Source organism: Triticum aestivum, chromosome 2D (assembly GCF_018294505.1).
Source record: "Triticum aestivum cultivar Chinese Spring chromosome 2D, IWGSC CS RefSeq v2.1, whole genome shotgun sequence".
Lineage (NCBI taxonomy): Eukaryota > Viridiplantae > Streptophyta > Magnoliopsida > Poales > Poaceae > Triticum > Triticum aestivum.
Genome location: NC_057799.1, coordinates 520,910,039 through 520,937,854, shown reverse-complemented (window position 1 = coordinate 520,937,854; position 27,816 = coordinate 520,910,039). Strand labels below are relative to the sequence as shown.

At 48.5% G+C, this 27,816-nt stretch overlaps 3 protein-coding genes across 3 annotated transcripts; 1 reads left to right on the top strand and 2 right to left on the bottom strand.

The window, feature by feature from the left end:
- Positions 1-4,637: 4,637 nt before the first annotated feature.
- Positions 4,638-8,516, top strand: LOC123054189 (thioredoxin-like 3-3). The gene is made up of 4 exons (XM_044477902.1): positions 4,638-4,781; positions 6,983-7,187; positions 7,492-7,517; positions 8,122-8,516. The coding sequence occupies exons 2-4, from the start codon at positions 7,026-7,028 to the stop codon at positions 8,339-8,341; spliced, it is 408 nt and encodes a 135-aa protein (XP_044333837.1). The 5' UTR covers positions 4,638-4,781; positions 6,983-7,025; the 3' UTR covers positions 8,342-8,516.
- Positions 8,517-9,118: 602 nt separating this feature from the next.
- Positions 9,119-12,360, bottom strand: LOC123054187 (lysine-specific histone demethylase 1 homolog 3). The gene is made up of 2 exons (XM_044477899.1): positions 10,602-12,360; positions 9,119-10,183 (listed from the first exon to the last, which is right to left on the bottom strand). Exons 1-2 carry the CDS (start codon positions 12,313-12,315, stop codon positions 9,384-9,386), a joined length of 2,514 nt encoding a protein of 837 aa, XP_044333834.1. The 5' UTR covers positions 12,316-12,360; the 3' UTR covers positions 9,119-9,383.
- A 110-nt stretch (positions 12,361-12,470) lies between these two features.
- Positions 12,471-17,774, bottom strand: LOC123054188 (putative alpha-L-fucosidase 1). The gene is made up of 3 exons (XM_044477900.1): positions 17,186-17,774; positions 15,370-15,603; positions 12,471-13,595 (listed from the first exon to the last, which is right to left on the bottom strand). The coding sequence occupies exons 1-3, from the start codon at positions 17,728-17,730 to the stop codon at positions 12,827-12,829; spliced, it is 1,548 nt and encodes a 515-aa protein (XP_044333835.1). The 5' UTR covers positions 17,731-17,774; the 3' UTR covers positions 12,471-12,826.
- Positions 17,775-27,816: the final 10,042 nt, after the last annotated feature.

Genomic DNA, 27,816 nt, shown 5'->3' with positions numbered 1-27,816 from the left:
CATCATGGGCTAGGGATAACTTATTTTAGCGTTGATATTTTGAAAGACATGGTTGCTTGTTGATATGCTTGAGTATCTAAATTATTATGTCAAAACTAGACTATTGCTTTGAATCACATAAAAGTCCAAATGTCCATGCTATAAAGAAAAGAATATGATACGACTTAATGAACAGCACTCCACATCAAAAATTCTGTTTTTATCACTTACCTACTCGAGGACGAGTACGAGTTAAGCTTGGGGATGCTGATACGTCTCCAACGTATCTATAATTTTTGATTGTTCCATGTTGTTTTATTATCAATATTGGATGTTTTATAATCATTTTATAGTCATTTTATATCATTTCTTGGTACTAACCTATTGACATAGTGCCAAGTGCCGGTTGCTATTCTTTTTCCATGTTTTTTACATCGCAGGAAATCAATATCAAATGAAGTCAAAATGCCACGAAACTCCACGATGATTTTTTATGGGCCAGAAGGAAGGCAATGGGTCCTGGTTGCACCTAGGGGGTGCCCCAAGGGGGGCACAACCCACCAGGGCGCGCCAGGAGGCCCAGGCGTGCCGTGGTGGGTTGTGCCCACCTCGGGTGCCCCCGGACCACCTCTGTGCTCTATAAATACCACAATATTCCAGAAACCCTAGAACAGGCGTCGAAATATTCATCCAACCGCCGCAGAGTCCAGAACCACCAGATCCAATCTAGACACCATCACGGAGGGGTTCACCACTTCCATTGGCGCCTCTCCGATGATGCGTGTGTAGTTCCTTGTAGACCTTCAAGTCCGTAGTTAGTAGCTAGATGTCTCTCTCTCTCACTCACTCTCTCTCGCTGAATTCTCAGTACAATGGTCTCTTGGAGATCCATATGATGTAACTCTTTTGCGATGTGTTTGTTGGGATCTGATGAACTTCGAGTTTATGATCAGTTATATCTTTTTATTTCCATGAAAGTTATTTGAGTTTCTTTGATCTCTTATATGCATGATCTCTTATAGCCTCGTATTTCTTCTCCGATATTTGGGTTTTGTTTGTCCAACTTGATCTATTTATCTTGCAATGGGAAGAGGTGCCCGGTAGTGGGTTCAATCTTACGGTGCTCGATCCCAGTGACAGAAGGGGAAACAACACGTATGTATCGTTGCTACTAAGGATAAAAAGAAGGGATCTATATCTACCGCCATATAGATAAACAGATCTTGTCTACATCATGTCATCGTTCTTATTGCATTACTCCGTTTTTCCATGAACTTAATACACTAGATGCATGCTGGATAGCGCTCGATGTGTGGAGTAATAGTAGTAGATGCAGGCAGGAATCGGTCTACTAATCTTGGACGTGATGCCTATGTAATGATCATTGCCTGGATATCGTCATAATTATTTGAAGTTCTATTAATTGCCCAATAGTAATTTGTTTACCCACCGTTTGCTATTTTTCTCGAGAGAAGCCACTAGTGAAACCTACGGCCCCCGGGTCTTCTTTCTCATATATTTGCTTGCGATCTACTTTTTCTTTGCATTTTTATTCAGATCTATTAAACCAAAAATACAAAAATACCTTGCCGCGTTTTATTTTATTTGCGATCTATTACTTCAATCTATTACAACTTTCTCCCGTCAACTTGCCAATTTCTGGCGCTGTTACCCGAAAGGGATTGACAACCCCTTTAACATGTCGGGTTGTGAGGTGTTGTTATTTGTGTGCAGGTGCTGTTTACGTTGTGTTGCTTGGTTCTCCTACTGGTTCGATACCTTGGTTTCATAACTGAGGGAAATACTCTACCGTCGCTGTGCTACATCATCCCTCCCTCTCCGGGGAAATACCGACGTAGTTCCAGCTACCATCACCTTCCGAGGACTTCCGGACTCCTCCGAAACCTTCTGGAACCTTCTGGTGACTTCTCGGTACAATACCGAAAAAACCGGACTTTTTCCCGGAACCCCGACAACAACGTTCCATATATAAATATTTACCTCTGGACCATTCCGGAGCTCCTCATGACGTCCCGGATCCCATTCGAGACTCAGAACAACCTTTGGATTTTCCACTATTAATATCTCAATACTACTCCTGTGCTACCGAACATTAAGCGTGCGACCCTACGGGTTCGAGAATCATGTAGACATGACCGAGACTTCTCTCCGATCAATAACCAATAGCGGGACCTGGATGCCCATATTGGTTCCCACATATTCCACGAATATCTTCATCGGTTGAACCACGATGTCAAGGATTCAGTTAATCCCATATACAATTCCCTTTGTCCAGCGATATGTTACTTGCCCGAGATTCGATCATCGGTATCTCCATACCTAGTTCAATCTTGTTACCGGCAAGTCTCTTTACTCGTTCCTTAATACAAGATCCCGTGACTAAACTCATTAGTCACATGCGTGCAAGCTTCTTGTGATGTTGTATTACCGAGAGGGCCCAGAGATATCTCTTCGTCACGCGGAGCGACCAATCCCAGTCTCGATCCGTGCCAACCCAACAAACACCTTCAGAGATACCTGTAGAGCACGTTTATGATCACCCAGTTACGAAGTGACGTTTGGATACACACTAAGTATTCCTCCGGTGTCAGGGAGTTGCACGATCTCATGGTCTAAGGAACATATATATACTTGACATGATGAAAGTTGTAGCAAATAACTAAATGATCTTATGCTAAGCTTACGGTTGGGTATGTCCATCACACCATTCTCCTAATGATGTGATCCCGTTATCAAATGACAACTCATGTCTATGGTTAGGAAATCTTAACCATCTTTGATCAACGAGCTAGTCTAGTAGAGGCATACTAGGGACACGGTGTAGTTTATGTATTCACACATGTATTTAAGTTTCCGATCAATACAATTCTAGCATGAATAATAAACATTTATCATGAACTGGGAAATATGATAATAATCAATTTATTATTGCCTCTAGGGCATATTTCCAACAACACCTTAGTCCTACCTAGGCTCCGCAGAGAGGTCCCCACCGGTCTACATCCTAAGCGCGAAGGGGTTGTTCGGCCGCTCATCCCTAAGCACTCCGAGTTGTTGCGAGCAGGGTCAGGTCCAAGCACCACCTCTGTCCTGGATGGCACCTGCCCGACTGTGCCGCAATGCTGAACTGTACGTCTGATAAAGCTTTTGGAAGAAATTGTACGACGTCGAGTGCCCATACTTATTCCTGCGTGGTGGTTAGTGCGAAAAGGCTAGAGGCCTACTCAAATCACATATCCAAACCCCTTAGTGTATAGGGAGCTCGCGAAAAACGAATAGTGATCCTATCGTCTCATCTCGCGGACTTAGTACAAGGGCCAGGCCCATCCCTCTCCAGGGCGGTCTATGCCTGCCCGATCATGCCACGTCATTATCTTTGCGGGTACCCTCATGGTCAACCCGACTTCAATAACTCTCATGGGTACCCCTTGGGTCGACCCGACTTCAACAAAGGACTGAGGTGAAGGTCAAGTTATCCGCGTGTCCATAACATTAATGGGGAATCTGAGGAATCACCCTCGATGGATTCCTACTCGATGTAGCCATCAAGGTGACCTTGGAGGAATCACCCTTGAAGGGTTCACACTTGAGGTGTTGCACGACAAAGTCATCATCGGGAGTGGTGAACAAGGAATCACCCTATGTAATCCATGATCGATTAGCTACACTACAGAGATATCATCAGGAGTGAGATATGAGGTATCACCCTCGGCATTCGATAGTAGCTCTATAGAGTCGTACAACTAAAGGAGGCTGTCGGTGATGTGTCGGTCTCTGCACGTCTATCACATTGATTGAGTCATCCGAAAGCAAAGCATGGCAACACAGACAAGGGCGCGGGGCCACTGATGGATCACTAACCAACCTATACTAAGCATATATGATAATAGGTAAAGTAACAACATCAGGTTACAAAAGCAGCCTATGCATCAAAATAGGAGCTATCGAACAACAGTAGAAAAATCTAACACAAGCATGAGAGAGAAAGAATGGTCGATATAGAAATGATCAAAGGGGTTTTGCTTGCGTGGAAGCTCTGTCGAGAAGGACGGAGTTCGCTCGGGCCGTTGCCTCAGGTGAGCTCTCCTCTCTGTCTCATCTTTGCTCTGTCTCATCTCCTCTCTGTCTTCTCTGTTCCACTCTGTACATGGATGAATGAATGGATGGATGAACCGATGAATGGATGGACCAATGAATGGATGCCATGGTAATTAGTTCTTCTCTGTACATGTTCGTCTTGTTTCAAGTGATAGCAATTCAGCATCCAGTTTCAGTTCAGGGACATTATAGACATTTCAACACACAACTTATCCCATAATCTTACGCCACAATCTCAGAAAAGAACTCAACGGCTGATTCTGGCTGATTTTGTGGGAAGTTTCTCAAAAGCTGATTCTGAAGAATCAAAAGCTTGTTTGTAGTTTTGCTTGGTCGTAGGTTATTTGGTTTTACCCGGATGTGGTGTTCATGCTACACTCGTTGTTTGCAGCGAGTGTAGTTCTCTTGTAATTGTTTTTTTGTCTTGTATAAAGCTATAGTACACCTAGGTGTACTCTGAAAAAAAAAAGAATTGGCCAAAGCTGTTTCTAAAATTGAGAATTATTACCCCCGATACCACTAGCAAGTGAATACCCGTTCGCCGTCTTTCACTAGAAACGAACGACCTGCTTCGCACTCGCGCACGACCGACAGGAATCGAGCCTCCCAGGAAGGCAGGAAACGCAGGCTAGGGTTGGCCGCCGCCCGCCGCCCGCGCCGGCGAACCTCCACCCTCCGCCCAGGTACAGCCTCCTCTCTCCTTCCTCCCTCCCTCCTTCTCCTTCCTCCCTCCCTCCTCCTTCCTTCCTCCTCCCTCTTCCCTCTTGCCCGCCCCGCACCCCCCCCCCCCCCCCCCCCCCCCCCCCCTCTCTCATTACGGCGGCCCTCGTTCGTGTGCTATGTTCCTACTAGTGCAGTGTCTGATGTTACCATCTTGTTGCCACCAGCAAGGCTATCAGGTCTCCATTTTGTTTGTAAACCCAAAAAAAAAAATCAACGAATGGTTTCTTTACTTCATCCATGGTGTTGCTCAGTATTTCCCTGTCACGCTAATGCAGAATTAGTATACTTTGAAGATTAGTGGACTGATATTTTTGTTTGACAACTACTGCAACTGAAGTATCTGAAATTCCTTGCAGTACTCTGTACTGAACGTCTTGGTGTTATTCTGAATCATTGCATTTGCTGTATTTCATCACCAGTGTTCATTATTCACTGGTGACTTCGTCAGTAACGGTTCTGGGCAGCTTCTTTCTATTGATATCACTTGCTTGTTGCATTTCTACCGAGATTGATTATTAGATTTAGCAAAGCCATGAGTCGCTGCCTGGCAACTTGGCAAGCAAAGCCTTTGCTACTCTGTATGCTTGTCTCGTTTTGTCATCCAATCTTTGGAAGACCCATTTTCCTCTCTTGAATGAACAAGTAAAAGTAAAACTGTGTCATATTTTTCCTGACTATAAACTGCAGTGTAATTGGCATGTTTCATCAATTGTTAAGCTAGCCTTTGATTATCATCCTCAAGCCCAGCTGAAGGGAGTCGTACATTTCGTTGATTTTAAGATAAGTCTGAACAATTGCTTGATAAATGACAGTATGGTGCAGCAGTGGTTTATCTCACTGGATAGATTTCTCGCTGAAAACATTTCCGAAATTGCCTGGGTTTTAGCTTCAGTGATTGTCTTGGCCGTGTCATGGAAGAAGAGAAATTAAACAAAAACACAAAGAATGAGATGTCATGAAAAGCTGAAGAGGAAGAGAACAAAGATACCATGAACACTATTCATAGTAGGATAGCTGATGCTTGTCTCGTGATAGCAACATAGGTTAGCTATGTTGATGCCTTGATGGAGGCCATCATCATGTGAACCATATGTATTTTCTATGGTGCATGCCTTTTGTAATATTATTATGGGGTCAATATCTATTTATATGTAATATGTAACATCAAAGTATAGTCGTTGAATTGCGTATGTGTTAGCTATGAATCATCTTCATTGTCACAAATTTCCTTTGCAAAAAGGTTGTTCTATTGTCTACCAATGTACAAATCACTGCTTTAAGGTTTAATTAGCATGTAAACATATTCACTCATGGCCCAGGGGCATTACAGACAATTCACAGCCAAATCTACAATTTCACAGTTATTTCAAGCAAACAGCTTCCAGCTTTTCCACAGCTGGAAGTTCACAGCAGCTTTCTCACAGCTCACAGCAGCCTTTTCAGAATTTGCAGCTCAACCAAACGCAGCCTCAGTCCGTGTGAGAGAGGAGCCCCTCCCGTCGATCTCACAGCCGCGCGAAGCCTCTCGCCGGCCGCCGCCGCGCTCCCTCTTGCACCGCTTTCCCGTCGAGATCGCCACCGCCTCCCCGTATCGCGTGACGCTACCACAGCCCCCGCTTTCTCCGTGGAGCTCTGATCCACCAAGTCCATAATTCACAAATTGGTGAAGTCCACATAATGGAGCCCAAAAGCCGCTGACACTAGGACGCCTCCCAGACCCCTTCCACCTCCGAAGCCGCCCTCCTGGTGGATCAGTGACACAGCTGCTAGATAAGGTTTCTTCCTTCTTCTTTTCTTGCTTGTATGTTCTGTTGCATCATTTGGGCAATCCTTTAAACCCTAGGTTTTGGGATGGGTGGCGACCGTGCAAAGAATTGATGCAAACTTTGATGCTTGAAGAGATTGTCATAATTTTCCATACCTGAGAACATATTTTTTTTGTTAGTAATCCATTTTTAGAAGCAACATTCCAATTTTATGCCTATGAGCTATATAGTGCTCGCTCACCCAGTTGGTTGGTCTGCCCCTGACTGGTGAGATCAGTTGCAAGCGGTGTGGCATCCGTGATCTCTTCCTCATTCCAGTGGAGGAACGACCCTTCAGTGTCAGGATTTATAAGGGTTTTGTATACTGTGATCCTAAATTCTGGCTCCAACTGCAGGCTTTTGAGGGATTCTAGCTGCAGAAGAAACCTGGTGGGTGATATGAGCGGCGAGGCAGGCAATAGGAAGGAGGAAGCCAGGAAGACAGGTTTGGAGGGCACCGGACTGCCCCTTCCAGGTGGCTCCCATGGCAGCGTGCGATGCGCTGGCAGCGACCCGCAGTTGAGACACATGCTTGATTCCCTCAAATCCTCCAAGGCTTCTGTAAGTGTAGTTGTTACCTCTACGTGCCTTCGGTTTTTTTATTTAATAGCACACATGGTGAAAATACTGACATTCATGCTGGACTACCTCTGTTTAACTGGCACTGGCAGACACAATAATGAGATAGTAAAACCATGTTTCTTTTCTGTCACATGATAGCCAGAAAATGAGCATGAAATGTAAACAGGCACGAGCCTAAAAAAAGTAGATTTGTTACTAGAGTATCTATGATCTTTCAAGTCCGTGGAAATTTGTCGCCTGAAAGTTTGTTTTGATTGAACTCTTTGGCTTTCTTCCATTGCAGGCTGTGATCAACTATGGGGCCTCATGGTATGTAACCTTCTTGCTATGTACCTTTTGTTTCTTCTTGCATTGAGAACCTTACACTGTAACTACTAGCAACTATACTAAAGATGGTGCATCAATATTTTGACTGCTTGATGACTTGCATACTATTCTGCCCAATTGAGTAATAATCAGTTGTTGCAGTACTATGTCTATGTTATGTAATTCTGCAGCCATTTTAGGATGTATGTGGAGAGTATGCAACACACAGAGCTAATTATTGAGATTGATATGAGCCCAGTTTTTCCAATGCAAGCTTCATGTCTAAATTGGTGAAACCTGCATATGTACAATGCAAGGTGCTTACAGGGGTGCTTGTGAAAATGAGTGGTTTTTTCTTAAGCACCGGTGCTTATTTTATAAAACAAACGCTTACTTAGGCACCTCTTCTGTAGAAATAAGTTATCTACTACTAGCTATGTATCTAAAGTTTGTTCCATTACATGCTGTATAATACTAATATGTTGCATAGCTTAACGGTTTGCTTATCACTACTGTTCGTTAGTGAGAATACATAGGAGATGTTGTCTCCAATTTCCTCATAATGTGATTAACTCAAGTACTCAACTCACCCCTGTCGATTACCCAGGTGCGGTGTTTGCAATCAGATTCTTCCACCCTTCTGCAAATTCAGCAACGAATTCAAGAATCTTACTTTCGTCTATGCCCATGTTGATGAGTGCCCTGAAACAACTCAGAACATACGATACACTCCGACCTTCCATTTCTACCGGGATGGAGAAAGGGTAGATGAGATGTTTGGTGCAGGGGAAGAGAGGCTACGGGATCGGTTGTGGTTGCATTCGTGATTTCTAGGCTTTGGCTTGCAGTGATGCTGTTTTCATGTACTTAGTTATGCACTGTACCTCGGATTTATCCTTTTCTGAAAAGTCTTGTTTGACGTGGAAAGGAAGGGCAATGTTAAACTGATCAGCGTGTTGCTAGTTTCTCTCCCAGGCAGGCGCCATTATTTTTCATGATTTACTCGCAAAGCATTTTACACTCTAATTGAACCATGACTGTAATACATCAGCAACTAATGCTGCTACTGATGGAAGTGGGCTGTTCTGGTATCTCTGAGAATGAGCTGCCTGCAAATCTGGATGCTCTATTGAAGAGGAACATTTTCACTCGCAGCCATTCAAAGACTGGGGCAACTCAGTCAGCGGTGACTAGTGATTGCACGATTGGATATTGTTGTCGTTAGATGTACAATTGCTGCCAAACGATAAACCAATGAACAACAACGCAAAGAAATGGCTGGCCGATCCTTGAAGCTTTGTCTAGATAATGGATTGCTCACATTGCAGCAATTACCGGCCGTTACACAATTCATGGCCAATCAATTATCAAACATGGCAAATAAACTTGTGCTCCCTCCGTCCGAAAATACTTGTCGAAGAAATGGATGTATCTAGACATATTTTAGTTCTAAATACATCCATTTTTATTCATTGCTATGACAAGTATTTCCGGACGGAGTATATAAGAAGAAATTACAACTAAAAATAGCAGACATGTTTCCTTTTAAATTACTAAAGTTCATGCACACCAGTTAACCAACTTCTCCCATTTGAACATTTGAATGAACATCTCAAACACAACCTTCTTCAAGGGTAAGCCGTAATGGTACAAATAAATTGGACGTTACGCAAATTTGGATGCCCTACCCGAAATCTAGATAGTGGCATCATCAAACCATCACCAAACATGAGGCATGAGATTGTGAGCACATCTGAGGAGAGGCTCCATCCAAATGAATATCCAAGCAGAAGTATGATTGAACAACAAAGACAACAACTCTATCAAATTATGTACATCCAGGCTCCTAACAGAATCAGTAGTCAGGGATCACGATTTAGCAGAAGGTTGGGGTTTAGAAACCCGCACTCTCAGCTTCGAGGGGCCAGATTTAGTTCTACTGCTGTTCCGGTCCGCCTTAATGGAAGCAATCACAGCATCAGCCCCAGGACCAAGACCTTTCCTGCCAACTAATTTCACGCCCAGTGTTTCACAGAGGTAATGCAGCCTCATCTCATCACCCCCTCTAACCTCTCTTAGCTCCATAGCCTGCTGCCGCGACAGTAATGTATACACAAAGAGCTGCTGCTGCTGGTTGAAATGTGACTGTAGCTGCTGAAACAACGATTTGTTTGAGTGGTGCTGCTCTTTTTTCCCTCCTTCGGTCGCACTTTTCTTCTGAGGGCCACCTAGTTCCACCTTCAGAATGGCTGGAGATTTGGGATCCGAGGCTTTTCCGCCTAAAATGACAGAGAAGCTCCCAAATTCCAAGTCTGGTTGCCTAAACAGGTCTACTAGTAAGGTAGCACAAGCTTGAGCATTTGTAGATGGGCTTTTTACTACTTTGGTCTTTGTTGCTCGGGCGGTGGCATGGATATTGATGTTAGCAGCTTCTCGTACGCCAGTAATAAAAGCTCCATGCATCGTTGCAGGGTAACGCCTTGTGGTGGCTTCTCCAGCAAAAAACAATCGGCCGTCTCCAACACTTTCGGCTAATATGTCATAGTCATCTCCAGATGCTCCAACAGCAACATGCGAATATGAACCTAGACTGAAAGAGTCTGTGCCCCATCTAGTGCAAACACTCTGTAGAGGATCTGGTACTTCAACTCCCTGTGGTTCATAGATACCTGCAACATACAAGGTTCTCTTTTTAGACAGAAACCAAGGTTCACTTTTTAGACAGAAACCATTTTTGAGCAGTTAAATTCATTGGTACAACTACAGCATGAATAAAAACTACATATTTCAGTGCAATTGACGAGATGAACAGAACCAAGATTCTGCTCTAGTAATCAGTTGTGAGAGGTATTGAATACCTTACATGCTCTGTTATTAGATACTCCCTCCGTTTCTAAATATAAGACCTTCTAGATATTTCAATATGGGACTACATACCGATGTATGTAGACGCATTTTAGAGTGTAGATTCACTCATTTTGCTCCGTATGTAGTCTGTATTAGAATCTCTAAAAAGACTTATATTTAGGAACGGACGTAGTAACAAAAATGCAACTTTATGATAGAATTATCAAATTCAAGTCTTACCCCTCAGTATCTGAAGAACAGAGCTGACAGCATCAGTTGGCGGCGTGGTTTCAAAGTTGTGGGCAGCCTCACCAGCAACCAAAGCCATCAACAATGGACCACCAGCCACTGTTGCATAGCTATAGAACAGAAAGAACTCCCCTCGGTGACTTGGATTTTCAGTCAGATGTCCAAAGGTATCAAGGTCGGTGCTCCAAAAAACATGAGGAAACAACATCGCGACCTTGTTTAACAACCCAAAGCCTAGTTTCTTGATACTATCAAGCTTCCTTTGTGGCAGCTCAGGTACAAACTTGATACCCCCATTTTTCAGAACCCCAAGTGGTACAGTGCACAGCGCCATGTCCCCTTCATACACCTGACCACCATTGACAACCACCTGCACGCCATCCCCTCCATACCGTATAGTGTGCACTGTCCTCTCGTAAACAATGGGCACATTCTCTGCCAGGGCCTGTACAAGCCTCCCGTTGCCACCAGGCAAGAAGCAGTGATCCCCACCCATGTCATACGGATCGTCCTGGTCCCAGAATGCAAAGCTAAGCCTTGAAGATAATCCTGCATTGGCGTACTCCAGATTTGCTATATGCCAATTGAACAAGTTTATCTCCTCCTCTGAGGAGATACCCCCATCAGACTGCCGTAATGTCTCAAGCGCCGCCCCAAGAGAGATATCCATCGCCACATCCCCCATGGCCGCCCGCAGGTGGCTGGCATTATCAAGAAACTTGTTATATGTTCCCTCCACTTCCTTATCCACCTCCGGATCAACTGGCGACCCATCCGGCCGATACAGTGGGCACTTGTCTCTGATCTTATGCATCGGCAAGCCGAGCTGCTTAGCCACAACACCGAGTGGGTTCCCAAATGTGCCGGTAAGCACGCTGCCACCGAGGTCAGCAGCAGCTGAGTGCCCACCACCTTCCATCTTCTTCGTGTACACGCGGCCACCGCACCGCTTGCGCCCCTCCAATACAATCACTTTAAAGCCGGACGCCAGCAAGTGCCGTGCCGCGGCAAGCCCAGCAAGGCCAGCGCCGACAACGATGACAGTGTTGGGCCTGGTGGGCTCCTTGGGGAGGCGCTCCTTGATGGCGGGGGCGACGCCGAAGTTGACGTGGCCGTGGGAGACGAGGAAGTTGTAGGCGGAGGTGAGGAGGTGCTCGCAGTGGGGCGGGATGAGCGAGGCAAAGGACTCCTTGGCGAGCCATGAGTTGAAGGTCTCGCGCCACCTGGTGAGGAGGTGGTTGCGGATGAGGATGTAGTTGACCTGCTCGATGCCGCCCACGTCGGAGACCACCCCCGCCTCGATCTCCTCGTCGGTGAGGGAATCCGCGGGAAACCCGGCGGTGAGCGCGGTGACGGCCTCCGCTGTCGGCTCCCGGTTGATCACGATGATGTCGTCCGCGGCGGAGGGGGGAACTGGCGGGTGAGGAGCAGGGGAGGCGGCGGAGGGGACTTTGCGGCGGAACCCGGTGCGCTTGCGCTTGCTGGGGCTGGGGAAGGCGGGGATGTGGAGGGCAAGGGTGGGGGCGGGTACGGGGGGCGGGGTAGGGTTAGGGTTTGGGGGAAGGGAGGCGAGGGGGAGGAGGGTGCTGGGCGGCTGCTGGTCGGACATTGTCGCCGGCGGCGGCGAGAGCGGCTCCGCCTGCTCGATAAATCTGGGGTTTACACGGGGGCCGTGCGAGGCCGAGCCATGGGCGGCTATGTGCATCTGTGAGGTGGAAGACGGCAAAGCAGCCAATTTACGCTTTCGAGTGTAGGATACGTAAAGCAGGGCGGTTTGTGAATTATCATCTTCAGAGACGCAGTGATACGGAAATTGACAATAGCTTCACCGAAAGCAGAGTTCCTCATCACATTATTCAGTGCATTCAAAATAAAAATCACATTATTCAAGAACAGTGTACAAGGTTTCTGATCACACCATTCTTCAGCGAATTTTTCAGAACAAGAACTGGCCTGGGAAAGTACAAAGGATGATCAACCATGCTTGGTTGCAGAAACTAAATTTGTTACTGTACTTCAGAATGCTTCAAGGAACAATCCATACTGACGGAAAATATGTGCACACATACCGCTTTACCGTCGAACACCATGCGCTTCGTCTTCAATCGAATCGTAAGATATACACGAACACCAAGTTGATCCCAAAACAAGGCCAGATGATGATGAAACATGACACTGGGAAATCTCAAGTGGCACTTCACAAACTGCGCTCGGGCTTACATCGTAGCAGTACTCCTGTTGCCAGCAGCGTGGCCTCTCCTTAACATTATGACTTCACTGCTATTAGTATGGGATGGCTTCTCATGGTCTAACCCATATGCATCCGAGAAGGGATCCATGAAAACACCAACGAATGCAATCAGTGGGTCTGCGCGTGCACTGTCGACATATAGCTTCAGGTACCGGGCGTCGACGGCGGGGAACCGGAGCAGCCTCTTGTACCCAATTGTCGTGCCTTCAAGAATTGTTTGCCACAGTCCACCCAGTAGGACATCCACATGGAACTCGATCACACGCTGTCCCATCTGGATAGGCTCCTGGAGCTGGAGCAAGTTGAAGGAAGTGGATCGCCCGAGGTCGAAGAGCATTTCCCAGCTTGTCTGCCCTTCCTGTGGTGCCCAGTAGGAGTATATGCTATCTCGGAGGGTGTTGGAGGGCGCAAACTGCAGGTTCTCCAACCCACCACGCACACTGCTTGCTGTGCCAGTCGCATTGGCAGCAAAGTTGTGAGAGAAGATCGTCCGTCGGATCTCGGTGAATTCCTGAAGGACTTGCATATCTTCATCGGAAATAAGCCCGGATGAATTGGGAGGAACATTCAATATGAGGAGACAATTTCTACCAACTGATTTGTAGTATATGTCAAGCAGGGTTACAGCACTTTTTGGTTTCTCTGAGGCATGCCAGAACCACCCTGGCCTGATGGAAACATCACATTCTGCAGGAACCCATTCTTCACCAAATTGATCCCCACTTTGTGAGTATCTGGCAATAAAGTTGGCATGCCAGTCAGTAGACTAATGGTTTCTTAAAAGCAATATGCTTGTCAATGACAAGCGAACTCCTCTTTCAGTAAACATCCCTCAAAATCAGAACACTGCAGGTTGTACCATTATGAGATGAGATGTCAATGCCAATACGCCATAGAGGCATAGTCTAAAAGTATATGAACCAACTACAGGTTATTTCATGCCAATCATTTTCATGGTTGTCGTTGCTACACATAGTAAAGGAATCAAGTGCACTAGTCCAATTTTTGGTTTAACAAGGGATTTTAACTTTGGAATCTGAATATGAATAAAATAATTTCATAGTTTGTAGCCATTCTTATAGCTCATTTCATTCTGAGGCAACCCAGTACGTAAATCACATCCCAAAACATGCTGTCTTGATTGTGTTTTCTACTAAAGGAGGCACTGTAGTGGGTATTTTTTGGTCCACACATCCATCACCAAATTCTGCTAAATAATATTACCCTAATTAAGTACTTTCAACCGCCCGATGCCATGAATGAAGCTTACCTTCAAAGTGAAGATAGCTGCAGTATTTATTTAGATCAAGTATTATCATTAGCTGTCTGTTTAGAGGTTATAGTTAGGTAGTACTTTGGAAGGACAATAGTTCCTCAAGATATGCTATCATTACAGTAGTTGGAAGTATCGGTACAAATGTAGTACTGTACTGGGAATGAAAGTTTAACGGTCCGTTCTCATGCATCTTCCAGTAAAGCTATGCAGCATCAGCTGTCTTCCAAATCAATAATTGCACTACAGCACTAATTTTTTCCTCATGCGAAACAGAGAAAAAAATGGAAGCACGGTTATGTTAATTATATTTGTCTCCTGCTAAATGGGAAGATTATACATACCTTAATTTTTCTACAACTAAGGCATTTCGGCAGTTTGTCAAGAAACAGGAATCCACACAAGAAAAGCTATTGAAATTCCAAGTCTACCTATGGCTAAAGGTCTCATCCATGCTAGGATCTCAACAGAAGTACGTGACATAACCTCTGTGATTGTAAGCTGGGAGATAAGATCTAATGCAGGGTATGATTTTTGACCAAACACTCTAAATTTTTATATACAACTAAATACAATATAATTGTATATAATCCTTCTTTATTCTAAACCACTCCCTCCGTTCCAAAATAGAGTTAGTACAAAGTTGAGTCATCTATTTGGAACGGAGGGAGTAACTCCTAATGTGGAATCCACGTTAAGCCATGTACCCTGAAAAGAACAGTTCATTAGATCTTGGTAGTAAAAGGTGTCTCATCGTGGAAAGACATGTCTCTTGGTGAAAATACTTCTTTACATGAAAAGACATACTGTAAAAGAATAAAAAGAACAATAATTTATAGATTAACACATTACAAAATTCAATTTATAACTTCCCAAAAAATGCGACCATTGAGCCTTAATTGTACTAGAAAACTATATGCTAAAATGTACTTCCTCTGTAAAGAAATATAAGAGTGTTTAGGTCACTACTTTAGTGATCTAAATGCTCTTATATTTCTTTACGGAGGGAGTAACATTTAAATTTATTTATGCATTTCAAGGATGTTTATACTTTTTTAGCAATACAATATTTATACTTTGCAACTCTATCCTTAACAGACTACAAATTTTATATGTAAATGTTTTAAAATAGACTACCTAAAATATATAATAATAACCACACTAAAGCGTGGGCTTTACACTAATTAACAATAGTTATCGCACCTTTTCCAATTAAGCAGGACTAAATCACTTACTCAGGAATGATGTGCCCAATTGTCACGACGGTCTTGTTGAAAGGAGACCAGCAAGTACGGCCCGCAATCCCCGCCTCGTCTCCTACCCATCTAGTATCTGGTCCAGCATCTGAGAAGATGACCACCCTTCGCTGGAGCTGATGGATAAGCGCAAACCAGGCATCAAACATGTAATCCATGTACGTGTCGTCGCCCTTTGCACCATCAAGCCAAACTTCCTCCACATCTCCATACCTGAACATATAAAAGGAAGAATCTGTAGACTGCTTAGAAACAGCTTAAGCACCAAGTCCGCCACAAAACATATGGGTAGAATCCACACGCTCCACAATCCAGGTACCAAATGTACCACTGTTGATTATGTGTAATCAACGGAGTCCAAAGTAATGCATGAAGCAATGTACTAGAAGCATATGTACAAAATGTTAGGACACCGATAAGTGCCACACGTGTGGGCGTTAGGGAGTCTGCCCACACATTTTGTGTGGTGTATAAGAGGAACAGCCCACACACCTACGTGTGGGCAAAACAAGTAATGCCCACACACCTCTTTTTTTCCCTCCCGGTTCCTCTTACACGCGTGCATGTGGGCGAAATAGATAACGCCCACACGCCCCGTACGTCAGGCCTCGTACCTCGTGGTCCCGCACGCCCCGCGTGACAGTCACCGCGCGCCCGCAGTTGCCATGGTTCAGACCCTTGTCCATGTTCGTTTAACTGCAGTTGCCATGTCGCTGAACTACGGTTGCCATGTCGGACAACTACAGTTGCCATGGTTGCTCAACTGCAGTTGCCATCTAATGTCAAAAGTTCCAGATGCCATTTTTGGGCAACTGCGGCTGTTGCCATGTATGGTCTGGTTTACCACTAGGCAGTTGCCATGTATGGTCTGGTTTACCACTAGGCAGTTGCCATGTATGGTCTGGTTTACTACAGTTGCCATGATTTGAAAACCTTAGGAGTTGCCACCTACTAACACTAGGCACTTGCCGTGTAGTGCTACAAAAAGACATGGCAAAACAACATGTTCGGGTAAAAAAGAGAGAGTTGCCATCTGCTTACAAGCACACTAGGGCAGTTGCCGTGTACCCTGCAAAAATACATGGCAACTGACATGTTCGGGTAAAAAAAAAAGAGAGAGTTGCCACCTGCTTATAAAGCACACTAGGGCAGTTGCCATGTACACTGCAAAACACATGGCAAGTGCCAACTTGGGTGTGGGAGATGAGACGGGTGTGTGGGCGAGATGGCAAATGCCCACACACCAGCCCTTGTGCGTGAGTGGAAAGTGGCGTGTGGGCGAACTGCTGAACGCCCACACACCAGCCCCTCCCGTGTGGTGAAACGGCCGTGTGGGCGACCGGGTGAATGCCCACACACCAGCCCAGTCCTACGTGGCACTAGAAACATGCCAAGATTCGTGCGCTAACAAATGGACGCGGATCCACGCGTGTGGGCGAGATGCAAACGCCCACACGCGTGGGCGTTAGACTTTTCGAAATGTTAATATCATCATAGAGATAAAGCGCAGTAATTTTCACCACGGAAACACCACAAGGGCCAAACTTCATGTTTTCCATCGAGCAGAACAATAAGCACTGAGTACTCCTGATCCAAGAGCATAGTCCTGCAAGAACAGATACTACAGTTTTCTGCAAAGGTCAAGAAGGAAGGCATTCTCTTTTTTGAGTTTTCACTCCAAAATCACATCTTCAACGACCTGCATTCTAGATTCAGTAGTTCTCCTAAAAACTTGCAAATAAAAGATGCAGCGGCAATAACATTGTAGTAATTCGGATCACACAGATTGACACACCTGGTGAGCAATTCCGTCATTTGGCCCATGTAGTGTTCATTGTATGCGACGGTGTCGCCGTACACAGGCTCGTGGCGGTCCCACGGCGACAGGTACAGCCCCAGCCCGATCCCCTCCGCGCGCGCGGCGGCCGAGAGCTCGCCGACGACGTCCCCCGCCCCACCCCGCCACGGCGAGGCGGCCACCGAGTAGTCCGTCAGCGCCGACGGCCAGAGGCAGAACCCGTCGTGGTGCTTGGCCGTGAGCACCACGCGGCCGAACCCTCCCTCCGCCGCGACGCGCGCCCACTGGCCGGCGTCGAGCGCGGACGGCGCGAACACGGCGGGGTCGGCGTGGCCGGAGCCCCACTCGGAGTCCGTGAAGGTGTTCGGCCCGAAGTGGATGAAGAGGGCCATCTCGGAGAGCTGCCACTGGAGCTGCGCGTAGGAAGGGACGGGCAGAACCGGGAGAGGCGGCGGTGTCGCCGTTGCTGCGACGGCGGCGGCGCCATGGCCGCACAGGAGTAGGTGGAGGTGAACAAGTAACAAAGCGATGGTGGTTGACATTTGGGAGAGAGGAGATTGTTCAGCGTGTGACCATGGTTGACTGATAAAGCCTATCAAGTGAACTTTATGCAAATTTTGCCACCTTCTCTCAGTCGCCGCTAGGCCGCAGAAAAGATTTTTTATGTCAAATTGACTATAGGATTTAAATATGGATTTTATCGTTTAAAGCAATTCTAATAAAGTTGTCAAATCAACAGCCTAGGAGGACATATAACAAAGCCCCTAATAGAGAAGCGACACTCGGAGGTGACGGCGCCATTGACGCAATGCTTTTACTCATGCTCTCATAAGTGCCACTAGTAGAATCAAAATTTTGACCCAACCCACGAGAGGGGCCGCTGCCGCCAGCGCAAGGCCTTCAGATCCAGACCAGAGAGTCGTCACCGTTGAAGCCACAATGACACCAGAATCTCCCGCCTCCTTCAGCTTGCTACCCACATAGCCAAAAAAAAGACGTCACCACGTCCACAACGCTGCTCGCTGTTGAGCCCATCGCACAACCTCACCATTCAGGGTTGCCGCCCCCACTTCCCGGAGAACCACACCATCGTCGCCACCAGGCCACCGACCAGCGTACCCTTAAGATGGACAACACGAGGGCAAAACCGTCGTGCCATAGTACCACCACGGTCAGGCAAGCCAACATCGATGCCGACCCATGCGAAGAGGACAACCAGCCATGGGAACCAGATCCCACCTGGATCCAACCCAAGAGCCAACAAATGTTGTGGTTCGACTGCCCACCACACGTCATTGGAGCAGCACGCCCGCATTCGCGCGATCCCTGAAGCTTCCCGTCGGCGCAAAGAATATGCTAGTGTACGACCCTCTTCGTGCCGAAGCCGGTGGCCTCCGTCCTCTCTATGCCACCGAGGAAGCTCCATCCAGCAGAAGCGCCTCCCAGGAGCAGCGGGGCGTAGTGAAAGAAGGTCACCGTCGCTGGCATCGGCTGGGTGGGCCTGGCCTCCGTGCACTACCGTGTCAAACATGTATGCCCCGACGTGCCCTGGTGCCAGATTATTCCTGCTACCATCCTTCCCCTGATTCGTAGTGCACGGTCTTTTGTGATTTGCGTGCATCACCAACTCGTGCGCCGACAGGCGTCCACTTAGGGCGCGTTTGGTTACCTGCACCGTTTTTTGAGGTTGCATGGAAAAAACGAGCTAGGCTGAGTAGAGTCTGGTTGAGGACATACATGCCAAAATACGACATTTGCATGTTGATTGGTTACCTGCATCATGGAAGACTCCTCTACCCGGTGTTTGGTTGCACACATGCATCGTGATTAGGAGTTAGCAACTACACTGAGTAGAGAGGTTAAAATAGAATGTTCACTGCCACTACGACCAGAACCGAGTCTAATCTCTAGTGGTTCCTCCTCCACCGACTCACTACCACTGTCACACCGACGCAAGGGGCTGTCACGCACGTCCAAGGCGCCCGCCTACATGCTCACCACCATAGCCATCCCCACCGCCCTCCTCTTCTTCATCCTCCTGCTGCCCAGTCGCACCATGGGGTTGCGTTTCACGACTAGCTATGCCATGGTCGACTGCACCCCGCCCCCTGCCTCGGACAACGACGTTGCTGCCGCATTCTGGGACACCCTCCTGCTGCTCCTGGCCGCCGTGCTGAGAGACTGCCTGGCGTGCCTTGTCACGGCAGCCAAGAAGCTCACCGACTGCAGCGCGACCAGGCGTGCCGACGTTTGGAGGAGCGAGGGCTGCTTCCTGGCCTACGCCGACGGCAACACCTCCTCTGCGCACGAAGATGCCTTCTGCGATGTCATCTCCTGCGGCGAGGAGGTCTACCCCGCAGTTATCTCCATCGACGACAACACTCCGCCCTCCACAAACTATCACATGTAGATCTACTCGTCTATGCTTAGTGAAACAGAAAACGCACAATATAAAAGTCGTGTCAAACAGCGAGGTGAAACTACTCCCGAAAGGAAACTTCAAACGATCGATCGTGTCTCACAAATTTGTCAAAATTCGTCCAAAAATGCTTCAAATATGAACGTGAAATTCCGCATATAGAATGAACAAAACTACGATCTGATCGCCTGAATGCAATTTGAACATCAAGGTGCATAATTTTCGTGTACAGTTTATCGAGAATCGAAGCACAGTTGTGTAGAAGGGACGGAGGAGATTAAAGAGGTGCTTAGAAGAAAATACCTGCTAACCACGTACAGGCATGCCTCGCCAGAGTCACCCACGTGGGCTCAAGAGCATCGCCCGGGCCTGTCTCACTGGAAATGGTTGATTTGAGAACTGTGCGATGCAGAGCCAATAGTGATTGCATATAAACAAACATCCCAACACGAAAAAAGTGCATCCAATGGGCCTGGTTGGGCTGGATGTAGCCTACCAAATGCACGCTTACCGCTTCTGTTTTATTAGATGTGTTGTTAGGGCAGCTCCAACGTGTACCTCAAATTGCCCTAAACATATGGACCGCGGTGTTTGTACATTGTTTTTTCACCCAACGTCGTGCTGCAAACATCCATGGACGCGTCCGCGCATCTGAAACCGCACAAACCGACATCAAATCCGAGGAGGTTTGCGGGCGTTCGGACTCGTGCCATGTACGCGTCCAAAAAAGCAGGCCCACCCAAAACTCTATCCCGTGCATCCACTTCGAGAGTGCCTCTGCTCTGGGTGTCCCATTTATGTCGGTCCTAAGCGGAGATGACCCGCCACTGCAGCATGCCGACCCAAATATGAGGAATACAACTGACGTGGCGACCAAGAGCATTATGAACAACTGGCAGGCCCGGTAAGCAAAATGCATAGTGGCGAGTCTTCTGAGCTCACCGGAGGAGATCTCATAGGACGAAGAATGAATGATGGAGGATGCGTTCGACGACGAGGCCACACTCGTGCCGATCGATCGGTTAACTACGAAGGAGGCTTGGGCACACTTCGACCATGTCATTGCGGAGGCGTAGTCGGAGCAGTAGGCGGCGCCGCCGGTCTCCATGTTTCGGATGCTGCAGGAGGAGCAGTGGTACATCCTGCAGCTCCTCGAGCAGCACCGGCTCACGAAGGCCAAATCACCAGCGAGCGGGCGAATGAGGAGGCCGTTGCTACTTCTTGAGCTTGTATTGGTTTTTCCCTCGAAGAGGAAGGGTGATGCAGCAAAGTAGAGATAAGTATTTCCCTCAGTTAAGAACCAAGGTATCAATCCAATGGGAGGAACACACAAGTCTCCAATGATAGCACCTACACAAACAAACAAATACTTGCACCCAACGCAATAAAGGGGTTGTCAATCCCTTCACGGTTACTTGCAATGATGAGATCAGATAGAGATAGGTATAAAAGATAAATAGAAGTGTAAAATAAAATAAAGATAAATAAATTGCAGCAAGGTATTTTTGGGTTTTTGGTTTTATAGATCTAAAAGTAATATGATAAAAATAGACCCGGGGCCATAGTTTTCACTAGAGGCTTCTCTCTTGAAAGAACGCATACGGTGGGTAAACAAATTACTGTTGAGCAATTGATAGAAAAGTGCAAAGTTATGATGATATCTAAGGCAATGATCATGAATATAGGCATCACGTCCGTGACAAGTAGACTGAAACAATTCTGCATCTACTACTATTACTCCACACATCGACCGCTATCCAGCATGCATCTAGTGTATTAAGTTAACAAGAACGGAGTACCGCCTTAAGCAAGATGACATGATGTAGAGGGATAGATTCAATCAATATGAAATAAACCCCATATTTTTGTCCTTAATGGAAACAATACAAATACGTGCCTCGCTACCCCTTCTGTCACTGGGCGAGGACACCGCAAGATTGAACCCAAAACAAAGCACCTCTCCCATTGCAAAAAAACAATCTAGTTGGCCAAACCAAATCAATAGATCGGAGAGAAATACAAAGTTATCTTAATCATGCATAAAAGAGTTCAGAGAAGACTCAAATAATATTCATAGATAATCATAAATCCACAATTCATCGGATCTAAAAACGCACCGCAAAAGAAGATTACATCGAATAGATCTCCAAGAACATCAAGGAGAACATTGTATTGAATATCAAAGAGAGAGAAGAATCCATCTAGCTACTAGCTATGGACCCGTAGATCTATGGTAAACTACTCACACATCATCGGAAGGGCAGCAAGATTGATGTAGAAGCCCTCCGTGATCGAATCCCCCTCCGACAGTGTACCAGAAAGGCCCCAAGATGGGATCTCACGAGGACAGAAGCTTGCGGCGGCGAAAAAGTATTTTTGGTGTGCCCCTTCGTATACGGGGAATATTTGGGTATTTATGGAGCTGGGATTAGGGTTGGAGGAGCCACGGGGGCCCACAAGCTCATAGGGCGCGCCCTGGTGAGCTTGTGGCTCACTCGTGGGCCTTCTGGCCTCCTCCCAAAGCTTCCTAAGTGTCTTCTGGTCCAAGAAAATTTGTCAAAAAGTTTCATTCCGTTTGTTATTGATTTTCTGTAAAAGACAAAAACATGAAAAAAAACAGCAACTGGCACTGGGCACTAGGTTAATAGGTTAGTCCCAAAGATGATATAAAATAGCATGATAATGCATATAAAGCATCCAGGATGGATAATATAATAGCATGGAACAATAAAAAAATTATAGATACGTTGGAGACGTATCAGCCGTCGAGGAGAATCTGGGCATCGTGGATGAGCAGTGGGCGTTGTACGAATCCAGGCACATCGCCGACGCCATATGCCATGGGAACGATTTTGATAGTAGAAGAGGGGTAGAGTAAAGGAGCATGGTCTACCGGGATGCAAACGGGTGACACAAGTATTATTACGGGTTCAAGCCTCTCACGACAGAGATAACAACCCTACATCTCGTGCTCCGGAGAGGCTTTCTCTGTTTTCTGTATGATCATGGAATTACAATGAGTGTGTGAGAGAGTTTTTTGAGAGAGGGAGAGGGATGGAAGAATGAGATCCTTGCCCGTCTAAGTGGTGAGGGGTGGCTTATAAAGAGTGTGCCACCCCTAACCTCCTAAGTGGAACCATTGTTTCAGCCCACTACAGAAGGTAACCGACGTATTAAAACATTTGTAACATTGTGTCATTGTGAGACCTGGGCATGCTAAAGTAAATGTGTCAAATCTAGAGGTCTTGTGATGCAACTGTTTCAAGAATGATGGTGGGCTTCTTAACATGGCCATGATATTGCCCTTGTAGAGCTTTTGGGCGGTTCTTCCATTTGCAACACATGCTATCAAGAGATCCGAGCAAACCTGACCAGCCTCCGGATTTGGACATTGCCAAGATCATTTTGATGTGTGCATCAGTTGGTTCTCGAATACCGAGGTTCAAACACCTTGACCATCGCAGTAGCAAATCTGATCATGACATTTCCGCATGTGCTCTTAGACATCGAGCGGTACTTGTCCCACGAATATGCGTCTGTGCCATATGCAAGCATCCGCAATACAATCGTGCACTTCTGGTAACCCAACTTCCTATGACATCCTTCTTCAAGATGAAATAGCCATCTTATGATCAGACGCTATTGTAGAGGCGATCGAAAACATTTTTTTGATCCGAAAGCGCCGACGAAATTGTCCGTGAATAGGGCAACGGGGGAAAAGTAGTCGTCCATCCGCGTCAAATGCCCCCATGCCCGGTTTCGATCAGCACTCGATGACCCTTGATCGATACCTTGAAATTGAGAACATGCTCTTCTAAATGCTCCGCGTTTGCAAGGACCGCCTGCATCATCACCGTTTCATCTGCATAATCCTTCTCATCCGACAAGTCATAAGACGACTCATTTAGTGCTTGTACATGTGTTGGGGAACACAGTAATTTCAAAAAAATTCCTACGCACACGCAAGATCTATCATGGTGATGCATAGCAACGAGAGGGGAGAGTGTAGTCCACGTACCCTCGTAGACCGTAAGCGGAAGGGTTATGACAACGCGGTTGATGTAGTCGTACGTCTTCACGATCCGACCGATCCTAGTACCGAAAGTACGGCACCTCCGCGATCTGCACACGTTTGGCTCGGTGACGTCCCATGAACTCTCGATCCAGCTGAGTGTCGAGGGAGAGCTTCGTCAGCACGATGGTGTGATGATGGTGATGATGAAGTTACCAACGCAGAGCTTCGCCTAAGCACTACAACGATATGACCGAGGTGGAATCTGTGGATGGGGGCACCGCACACAGCTGAGACAACTGTCAACTTGTGTGTCTATGGGGTGCCCCCTCCCCCGTATATAAAGGAGTGGAGGGGGGCGGCCCTCTATGGCGCGCCCTGGGAGGAGTCCTACTCGCACCGGGAGTAGGATTCCCCCTTTCCCTAGTTGGAGTAGGAGAAAAGGAAGGAGGAGAGAGAGGGAGAAGGAAAGGGGGGTGTCGATGTCAAAACCGGCGGATCTCGGGTAGGGGGTCCCGAACTGTGCGTATAAGGTCGATGGTAACAGGAGAAAGGGGACACGATGTTTACCCAGGTTCGGGCCCTCTCTATGGAGGTAATACCCTACTTCCTGCTTGATTGATCTTGATGAATATGAGTATTACAAGAGTTGATCTACCACGAGATCGTAATGGCTAAACCCTAGAAGTCTATCCTGTATGACTATGGTAATGAGTATATCCCTTCCGGACTACACCCTCCGGTTTATATAGACACTGGGGGGATCTAGGGTTACATAGAGTCGGTTACAAAGGAAGGAATCTTCATAGTTGATCGCTAAGCTTGCCTTCCACGCCAAGGAGAGTCCTATCCGGACCCGGGTACAGTCTTCGGCCTTCGTGTCTTCACAGACCATCAGTCCGGCCCATGGATAACAGGCCGGACGCCTGAGGACCCCTTAGTCCATGTCGGATCACGGGTTCCAGCAAAACCCTCAAGGTTCGAACACTGGGGTGCGCACGAAGATTCCCCCCTGCCGATCCACGTCCTAGCTTTGCTAAGATCTCACGGACTAACTCGACGAACTCATAACACGAGGGACACAAGATTCATACTGGTTCGGGCCACCGTTGTGGTGTAATACCCTACTCCAGTGTGGTGGTGGTGGATTGCCTCTTGGGCTGATGATGAAAAGTACAAAGGGGGGAGAACAGCCTCCTGAGGTTGAGGTGTTCTTGTGCTTGGTGAACTTGTGTGTGTGAGGATTCGATCAGCTCAGGCTCAGTTCAGTTCAGTTGCCTTCTACTGTGGTGGCTAGTCCTATTAATAGAGGCCCTGGTCCTCTCCCCAAATATTGAGCGGGAAGGGAGCCAACAATGGCCAATTTGAAAGGGGACAACTAGTACAGCTTATCCTGACAAAAGCGGTCTTCGCCTGCAAAAGGCTCTGGAGGTGACGCCGCCTTGGGCTCCATGGTGACCTCCGTCTTGCCGTCCTGTTGGTCCTGGTCTCGTTGCACCGATATGGAAACCTTTGCTTGATGCCTCGGTACTCCGCGCCTGCGCTTGCCTCCTTAGCACCAAAGAGGAAACAAGGACGCTGCGCGCTGGCACCCGCCTGGTCTCGATCATCATGGCTCACGTCACGAGAACCTCACGAGGTTTGCCTTGCCTTGATCTCTCCACCCCTCGCGAGCCTGCCTGGCGAGGCCACTCCTGAGGAGGTCTTGCGTCGTCCGCCCCGCGAGGCTTGGCCCCTCGCGAGGGTCTTGAATGCCTTGTTGATGAAGATGGGGCGTACGGGCCTGCTAGCACAGCCACGCCGTGGGCCGCAGGCAGGCAAGTCTGGGGACCCCCGTTCCCAGAACGCTGACAGTAGCCCCCGGGCCCAAGGCGCACTCGGGCTTGGCTTTGAGGTGAAGCCAAAGGTCAAGTGCGGAGCGCCGCGGGCCCCAATAGCCTGCGGCCTTGGTCGACGCGTGGTCGTTGATTGGACGTGGGCGTCTCCGCTTCCCCATGCTGCCTCGGCAACTGCCCGACTTGAAAAAAAGGCTGGCGTGGGCAGCGCTTGTCTTCACTGCTTCCCTTCGCCTTGCTCAAATCCCCTTTCTTGCACCCTGCCTCCGAAATCCTCAGATCTGCTTCCATTTTCTCCTGCATCAGCGACTAATGGCGCCGCGCAAGGTCAAGCCCTCCGCGTCGCCGGCTTGGTACGAACCTGCTCTTGACGTGCCCAACGTCTCGGAGAAGAGCCTCGCCGCCACGCGCTTGCTGACGGCGGGGGAGAGCAACGAGAGGGGGAAGACGGAGCTCCGGGTTGCCTCCGACGTGCCGGAGCCCGAGGGGAGCACATTCTTCCCCTTCTTCACGAGCAGTATTGCCGCTGGGTTGGTTCCTCCTTTCTCCAATTTCTTCTACGAGGTCCTCGGCCACTACGGGCTGCAGGCGCTGCATCTCCATCCCAACTCCATCCTTCTCTTGTCCATCTTCGCCTACTATTGTCAGGCGTATTTGGGCGTGATGCCGTCCGTGGCTCTCCTGCGCCACTTCTTCTTCCTCCGCATCAGCGAGGGCCACATCTCCGGGTGCGCCAATTTCATCGCAGCCGGCAAGGCCAACTCGATCTCGAACACCGGGAAGAAGGCCGACAACCTCAGGGCCAAATGGGTCATGATGGGTGCCAAGTGCGTCCACCCACGCTTGGCGCTGCCGACGGAGATGCCCCAGTCCGACAAGGGGTGGTCTCGTGCAGAGCTTACTGATGAGCGGGCGTCGTCGGTGTTGGTGCAGATGAAGACCGACTTGAAGCCGGGCAACGCGAGGGCGGCCAAAGTGACAGGGGCCATGCTCCTGAGGGAATTCTTGATGCTGCGCGTTGCTCCTCTTCAGGCGCGTGCGCGCCCCTTATGGAGGCTTGGAGATGAAGAAGACAAGATTCTCCTGAGCCCGGAGGCCTTGCCCGATGACGAGCTGTCCGCAGTTTTGCGCCTCTTGGTCGGGGACAACCAAGAGTACCCACCGAGCGCCTTTGTTCCTTTGTTCCGCCGCACGGACTGGGAGCGGATCGTGGCCGCCAGGCCGACTTTTGACGCGCGCGGGCTGGTGCCGCCGGCGCCTACCGGGGCCTCTGCAGCGTCGAAGCCGGTGGAGTTGTCTTCTGATGAGTCCCACTGGGAGGAAGAGGGGGAAGAGGAAGACTCGGAGGTGACCCCTGAAGAGATGGGGAGACCTCCCCCTTGAGCAAAGCTGACACCCTCCACGCCCTTCCTGACGACGCCGAGGTCGACGCCCACCAGGAGGAGGGAGAGCTGCCCGTTATCCCGACGAGGGGCAGGTCGTCGCTAGTTTCTCGAGGTGCTGCCTCCGCCTTGACGCCCCCTGGAGCTGCTTCCGGCCCTTCTGCTGCGCCGTCTTCTGCTCCCGGATCCCATGTGCTCACTCCTCAGGCTTCGAAGCTTTCGGGCTTCAGGCTCCCCAAGCAGAGGGTGGACTATGCCGCGGTGGATCAGTAAGTGCTTCGAGCTTCGTCTTGTTCCTCCTTGTACTTGCTATTTCTTGACGTTCACCCTTGGTTGATCAGGCCGATGCCTTCGGCAAAGAAAAGGAAGGAGGATACAGCGGCCGCGCCCCCCTCTGCGGAGAAATGAGGCGACATCACTCGCACCTCCCTAGCCCGGTCGTCCTCGTGAGGCCAAGAGGAGCATCGTCGGGAGGAGTCAACCCCCGTGGCCCCGCTGGCTCCGGAGGTGCCGGTGCCTGGCTCGGCTGATGAGGTCCCAAAGGCTCAGGAGCGCTTGATCTCCCAGGCTCTGGTGACAACGCCGCCCCCTCCTCCTGCTGCGCCTCTGGCCCCAGGTTCTTCTGCTTCCTCCGCCGTCTTGGAGCGCGTCCTTTCGGAGATGGCCCAGCTGCGGGAAGATCTCCTGGGCGTGGACCCGCGCCTGGTAGCCGGGTGCCTGGAGCTGGCCTCTGGCTGGCTTCACTCCGACTCGGCGGTTCGAGCGTCACTGAGCCAGGCCGCAGCGGCCTCCGAGAAGGAGAAGCAGGCCGCTGCCAAAGCTGCATTCGATCGCGAGGCGACGCTGAAGGACGCCGAGGCCGCCCGCGACCGCTGCCGAGAGCTGGAGGACGAGCTGAAGAGCCTGCGCGACCAGCGCGCAGAAGAAGCACGTGGCCGCCAGGCGAAGGAGGAGGAGATGAGGGCCCGAGAGGATGCCAT

Excerpts from the sequence above, each read along its gene's own strand:
- LOC123054187 (XM_044477899.1), bottom strand. The coding sequence starts at position 12,315 with ATGCACATAGCCGCCCATGGCTCGGCCTCGCACGGCCCCCGTGTAAAC. Across the intron at positions 10,184-10,601 it reads TGTTCTTCAGATACTGAGGG|GTATCTATGAACCACAGGGA; the intron begins GTAAGACTTGAA and ends TGTATGTTGCAG.
- LOC123054189 (XM_044477902.1), top strand. The coding sequence starts at position 7,026 with ATGAGCGGCGAGGCAGGCAATAGGAAGGAGGAAGCCAGGAAGACAGGT. Across the intron at positions 7,188-7,491 it reads TCAAATCCTCCAAGGCTTCT|GCTGTGATCAACTATGGGGC; the intron begins GTAAGTGTAGTT and ends CTTCCATTGCAG. Across the intron at positions 7,518-8,121 it reads ATCAACTATGGGGCCTCATG|GTGCGGTGTTTGCAATCAGA; the intron begins GTATGTAACCTT and ends TCGATTACCCAG.
- LOC123054188 (XM_044477900.1), bottom strand. The coding sequence starts at position 17,730 with ATGTCAACCACCATCGCTTTGTTACTTGTTCACCTCCACCTACTCCTG. Across the intron at positions 15,604-17,185 it reads ATGACGGAATTGCTCACCAG|GTATGGAGATGTGGAGGAAG; the intron begins GTGTGTCAATCT and ends TTATATGTTCAG. Across the intron at positions 13,596-15,369 it reads ATTGGGCACATCATTCCTGA|ATACTCACAAAGTGGGGATC; the intron begins GTAAGTGATTTA and ends CTTTATTGCCAG.